The sequence below is a fragment of the Diospyros lotus genome, chromosome 8 (genome assembly GCF_014633365.1).
Source record: "Diospyros lotus cultivar Yz01 chromosome 8, ASM1463336v1, whole genome shotgun sequence".
In the NCBI taxonomy this organism is placed as follows: Eukaryota; Viridiplantae; Streptophyta; class Magnoliopsida; order Ericales; family Ebenaceae; genus Diospyros; species Diospyros lotus.
Genome location: NC_068345.1, coordinates 419,506 through 426,159, shown reverse-complemented (window position 1 = coordinate 426,159; position 6,654 = coordinate 419,506). Strand labels below are relative to the sequence as shown.

Sequence of the window (6,654 nt, the reverse complement as noted above, 5' to 3'; positions counted from 1 at the left end):
GTCGATTGCTTGGAGCTCATTGGAGGATTATCGGGAGCTCGCCATATGCTCGCTTTACGAGTTCTGGATTTTTGGTGGAGGCTGGACTTTCCTTGACGAGGTCGTCCGGGCCTTCTTGGCCTTGGGTGATTGGGTCGGTCTATCGGACCGAGTCTGGCCCATGCGGGGTGATGCGGGAAATACATATAACAAGAAATCACCATTTATACTGAGTAATCAACTACCTTGCTACTGAAAGTTCAGAATAAAACATGCCACATTTTTAGTATTTCGTGCATTAAAGTGAAAATAATGTGTTAAAAATAGTAGACGTTAATCTTACTCTAACAAGTCGTGAATACTATAGACGTTGGATATAATTTTTTGTTAAAGACACACATATGTGTTAGTAGAAAGACTATAATAAAAGCATAAAAAATGTCAAAAAATAAAAAAAAGATCAAATAAAAAGGGGCATACATATTTAATAATAATTGAATAACTAATTTTGTTGCATGTTTGTTCATTTCTCATGATTGCAATATGATTATTTTGTTTATTTTATACTTCTTTATTATGATGTTAATTTGTTATAACTACTGAATTATGTAATTTTTATTTTAAAGATTATTTTTTTCTTGCAATATCCGTGCATCGCACTGGTGATGCACTAGTATATTATTATGTGGGGGATAGAATTTAGAAAGGGGACGGTTGGATGGGCGTATCGGTAATTTGGGCATTCGCCGGTTCTGAGAAGCGGTCGGGAAAGACAGAAATGCCGCTGCTGGTATTTGCGTCACAGCCCCGGAAAGCAAGCGCATGATTTACGTGCTCCGTGGATGACGTGGCACTCTTCTATTGGTCCAATTCTGGCCTTCGGGATTCACAGCCGCAGACAATTTGATCGAAGAAAACACACTCACTCTCTGTCTCCGTCTCTGTCTCTGTCTCTCTCTCCGTGTGTGCAAACACTCTCAGAAAACGGAAAAAAAAAGAAAAAAAAGAAAGTCTCTGTTTTTCTTCTTCGTCGGGAAATTCCCAAATTTCTCTCAATTTCTCACTCCAAAACTCGAAAGCTCTGCAATGTCTCATTGTCTGACTCGGCCGAATTCCGATTCCTGAACGCCGAGTTCGCCAACTCACTGAGTCGGGAGAGCAGGGAGGGAAATGGTTGAGGGAATGCAGAGCAGCGTCAATGGCGGTTTGCCGCAGTTGCAGAGCTGTGGGGAGAGCAGCGAGGAAGAGCTCGCTGTGCTGCCACGTCACACCAAGGTGGTCGTGACCGGGAACAACCGCACCAAGTCGGTTCTGGTCGGCCTCCACGGCGTGGTCAAAAAGGCCGTCGGCCTCGGTGGCTGGCATTGGCTGGTAATCTCTTCGCAAGTTTCCGTTAAATGAATTGCCGGATTTTGAATTCCAGTTTGGTTTTTGGGTTTTAACTGTGATTGTGATTGTGATAGATTTTTCTACGAATGTTGGTTTTTCAAGTTCAGATTTTGAGAATTTGGGAATTTGTATTGGTTGCATGTGGCTTCTCATCAGTAGATATGGCTGTGTTTAATGGTTTCTTTATGCTGTGGAAATATGAATTCAAATCTGAATGAAAGACTTGTAATTTGCTTTCTAAGTATGGATTCCGGGATCAGATTACACTTGATAATGGTGGATTCTATTTCTACCCTAATGAATTGCTATGACTTGGTTCTGTTGCTCTGTGGGTAGGCAATAGACTCGCTATTGAATTGATTTTGATGCTTGAAATATGAATTGCTTATCTACTTGCGCAGTAGATAAGTCATTAGTGGCCACTTGATCCTCTTCCTCTCCTAGTCAGCAATTGCATAGAGGCGGTGGTTATCCCGCTTTCCCTGCTTCGTGCTCTCTATTCAACTTATCCTAACCCTTCCCCTTTGTTGTAAGTTTATCCTTAGCAAGAATTAATTCTTTATTGAAACCCATGTCAGATATATCTTTTGTTCTAGAAACCATGTGGCTGCGTAAGCTTTTTTCAACTCGAGTTTTCTATTAAACGATTGAATCTCCTATTAGAAAACAAAAAAGACTCAATTTTCTAATTTGTTAACTTCATATTTGCTATGAATTGGAAAATGTCGAAAAGATGTTCTCTAATTTTTTAGAGCTGAATGATATTGCCTTTTGAAAGTATAAAATGTTACGGCATGTTTCACTATGAAATTGGAGTTGAACATAAAAAAAAAAAAAAAAAAAAAATTCTACCACTGGATAGGCCCTTAATCTTTTTACTGATTCCTGTATTTAGCTGAAGGTGTGAAAGAGGTTTTTTTGGGTGATAGAACTGGTGATCAGGTTAGAACCATGTTGGTCGTGATGCGTTGTAGAAAAAAATCACAATAGGTAGATTGGTACAGATACAGTTGAACGTTGCTTCCTACTTGTTAATTATGATTTGTTTTTTTTTTTCCTTTTCAAAGAATTAGTTATATTACATATTAATTAGTCGATACCACTGTTATTTACTTCTTTTCTTGTGTTGTTTTCTCATGGGGCTTTGATATTGGTTTGTGAATGGTTTTCCATTGTTGTACTTGTGTAAAATACAGGTTCTTGCTAATGGTGTAGAGGTAAAGCTTCAAAGGAATGCTCTTAGCGTGATTGAAGCTCCGAGTGGTAACGAGGAAGATGAAGACCTGGAATGTGAAAATGGGCACCGGAATGCCTCTGATATGGGTGAGTTTGGGCAATGAATTCTTCATCATATATAATTGTCTCTTCTTCTCCACCAAATTCCAAGAAATCTTATATTTACTTAGGAAATGTCTTACCTTATTGGGATCGATAATTCTTCATCCCCGTCCTTTTCTTTCTGTTAACAATAATTGGAAGTTCTTTTATACGAGTCATATAATGTATCTGTTGCATAGGATTCTTTTTGCCTTTTTCCTTTTTGCCACTTCATCTATAGTACTGTTGCACTTCTTTATTCTTGTTTTCTTTATGGCCCCACCTCCATTGTCATTGTGTTTTCTAATTCTCCAGCATCCGATGATTCTCAAAAATCACAAAGAACAAGGCATCGCATGCACAAATCATGTGGATCATCCCGCTTGCCTGCGAGCAGTTCCTCCTCCCGTGACTCACTGTCGAAGGTATCTGCTTCTACTCCATCAGGGTCCTCGGTACAGTACAGTACAGTACAGGACCTTCACGCATGGTTTAACACGCCTTGTATACATTCTATATATTTTCCAGCCAGGTCACTTATACGTCTAGTTTTATATAATATTGTAATTTGTACCCAAAACTCTCATGTGCAGAAGAGTTACCTGAGTGTGCTGGAGACCCCCGCTTTATGGCGATATTGCCAACACTATAACCTTGTGAGTTCTAAATTGTTAGGAAATTGAAAGATTCAGTCTGCCTTGTGTTATTTTTATACCTCTATTACGTACATTGAATTATATTTGTGCTGATTGTTCCAGGCTGGGAACCTTACCAACTCAACTAGAGAGCAACTACTTGAAGCTGCCGAAAAGCATTTTAGGGCAATGGTACTTCCTAAACTTTTGTGCTCCTTCCTTCAATTCAGTGCATTTATATATATTTTGGTCTTTGAATGCCAAATATTTTCCTCCTGGTTTGGTTCAATATATTTGAAGAAGACCAATGGGTGGGTTATCTCAAGTGATTTCTTTTGGTGGTGATGAAGGAAGTGGATGAGAATGAGGTCCTCGGCGCGCTCTTTAAACCAAAGAGACAGAACAGAGGTAACGAAGGAACTCGAGATAGGCAAGAGAACGAGTCGACAGATGGTTAGATTTGGTCGTTCGTCAGCGCTGACCGATAACAAAGATCAGAACAACCCGAATGTGTAGGCCTCTGCAGTGGTAGGTTTAACCTCGAAATTAAGCATATTGAGAACTTGTTACTTCTATGGGTTCTGTTGTGGATGCTGGTCTGTCTAAAAACTATATATGCAAAGGTTGTAAATATATATGTGTTTTGTTTGTGTGAGGACTTTAGAAGTTTTGTTGATATGGTTTATAGTAGATTTTGGTAAATGTATATATTTATGTGGAAAATGGTGGTTCTAGTTGCCTCGATCTAGCATTTTAGTAAATATTTTTCTGGTTGTTGAATGAACGGTTTTGGACTTCTTGGCGACGTTTAGAGCTATGATTTTATTATTATGATTTTTTTCGAGGTTTAGGTTTGAGGGTTTGACATTATTGATAAATGACAATAATGATATATTATTATTGTTACGGGTGAACTTAATAAGACTAGGGAGTGAGCATATCTTAAGGTCTAGCCATTTTTCTTGATTTTTCTTTTCTTTAAATTTTGAGACCAAAATTTTAGCATTAGAATTCGTTCAGTTTCGGAAAATATATAGACTTTTTAAGTCTTAGGACAAAGAATCAAACACAAATATGGCTATTTTGTCCAAATTACATTTCTTATTGATTTTGCAATTATAGGAGAACATTCTGGCCCATGAATTGCGGCCCAGTTCATGTTCCATGGGCCCATCACATCACCACAAACTAAACTTGTGAACAGTGCTTGGATGCTCCAACAATTTTAATTGGGGGTTAGGGTACTTAATCATCAGTCATGCCATATATATGGGATATCTCATGTGGGTTCAGAGTTTGAGATTAGCGCATTAGAGGTGTCAACCTGGTGGCACTAATTAATTATTGAAAGTATTATTTATGACATTTTTAATAAGGTTTATATATTTATATTAATGTGACATAAAATATAATATATTAATACACGAATATTATTTCGTAAATGAGTGTTAAAATAACATTTTTAATTAATTAATTGTGTTGAGCTTTTTCAAAGTGGAGAGGATGATTGAATGAATGAAAGCTTGTCAATTTATAATTTCTGGTCAAATGAAACAAACCAAAAGATTCAGATATACATACATTATTTCTTTCTTTCTTTCTTTCTTTGTTAGTCAAAAGATTCAGTTGTTGTTTTCCCATAAGGTGGGCATTGTTTTAACTTTTAAGTAGCTCTACCTTCAATTATATATCATCCATCCCATTAGTTGCTTCCTTTACAGCTTCTTATTAGTCTCTCTCTCTCCCCCACCCCACCCCACCCCCAAATTCTGGTCAATATTCTAAGCTACAACTTCATTATTTTTAGTTGCTTGATGTCGCATAGTTTTCAGTGTTACAATGAATAAAAGGGGCTGCTTTTATATATGCTGTAATTGAAGCAAAGGAGCAGTTAGAATTGGTCACAAACGTAACGTTTATCTTAATTGCATTTGGACCCAATCATTTACTTTGCAAATGCAGATGACTTTTCTATATATAAATTTGGTAATGATCAGCTTAAAAAGGTGATGATTGAAACAGGACCCCTCTCTCCCAGATTGTTGGTTTACTAGTAACAAAACAAAAGAGCAGTCACACACGCACGCACTTGTATATATATTGGATTCAATAAAACAATCAATATCATTTACCCTTTTTCATCAACTTTCCTTTTAACATTGGCGTATGGGAGACCAATCACTTGCCTAAGTGCAATCTCTTTTTACACATTTTAAAGCTATATATATATATTCTCTTTCATATATACCCTAGCTAGCTAGCTTTAATCTTATAAATTAGTAATTAATCTAGGACTAATTAATGGGTAAACCCATTCATTAGATGTTCATGTTATCCCTAAATTGCACATAGTTAGTGTTACTCGACTAATTAATCATCATGTTATGCACGTCGGCCGCTACTCTTTATCTTATTCAAAAAATATCATGATTAAAACTTAATTATATTTTAGTAAGTAATTAAGTCATAAAAAAAGTATGAAATAGGAGCCCTAATTAAATGGTATGGAAAATCAATATGCATAACGTACGGCACTACTGATCATGAATAATGTAATGCAGGCAGGCATGCATGCATGTAATGTGTATGGTTTGCGGGGTGCGCTAGCTAGCTAGCTACCAAATTTAATTACTGAATGTGTTGTATATTGAGGATATTTGTGTACATGATGGGGAGTTAGTCTCGTGAAGAAGCAGGTCAGCAATTAATACTGTGGAAAGGCAATATATATATATATAATATATATAGAAGGAGTGCAAGTTAAGTTAAGCTAAGCTAAAGCCCGGAGGAGACTACCGATCGATCCATCGTTATCCAACTGAACTAATTCATCAATCAGTTAAGTATGAAGAAGAAGAAGAAGAAGAAGAAGAAGTTGCCCAAACAACTTTCTTTCTTTGTAATTAATTTTATGTCTTTTTCCAAACATATCCCACTATTTGAAGATGACTTAATATTTTTCTAATTAAATTAATTAAAATCAGTTCTCCAATCCAATTAATTGGGTGTCTCATTAATTAATATGGAACTCTGATTAAAGATCGAACAACGTAACTTCATATATATATATATATATATATAATCGTAATCAATTAATTAGTTGGCCGTGGTAGCTTAATTAAGATCAATAATATATTTTTTTTTATTTAAAAAAATCTCCCTTTTAATTAATTTGCAACGAAAATAGATATGGATCGAATAAGATACAATTATATATATATTACTGGAAAATAATAATTAAGTAGCAGCTGGCAGAAGCAAGAGGCCGGGGTTTGGTATTGGGGTGAGTCAGTCGTCACTGTGCTGTCCATTGCCATTGTTTCTGCGTCATCCC

The 6,654-nt window shown here is 36.4% G+C and overlaps 1 protein-coding gene across 2 annotated transcripts; it reads left to right on the top strand.

The window, feature by feature from the left end:
* The first annotated feature begins 806 nt into the window (after window positions 1–806).
* On the top strand, window positions 807–4,083 carry LOC127808239 (uncharacterized). Of its 2 annotated transcripts, none has more exons than XM_052346690.1 (6): window positions 807–1,350; window positions 2,565–2,691; window positions 3,001–3,110; window positions 3,279–3,341; window positions 3,444–3,512; window positions 3,621–3,753. In XM_052346690.1, the coding sequence occupies exons 1-6, from the start codon at window positions 1,150–1,152 to the stop codon at window positions 3,663–3,665; spliced, it is 615 nt and encodes a 204-aa protein (XP_052202650.1). In that variant the 5' UTR covers window positions 807–1,149; the 3' UTR covers window positions 3,666–3,753. The 2 variants fall into 2 exon arrangements, with proteins under 2 accessions (XP_052202650.1, XP_052202649.1); XM_052346689.1 differs by having other exon boundaries at window positions 812–1,350; window positions 3,671–4,083.
* Window positions 4,084–6,654: the final 2,571 nt, after the last annotated feature.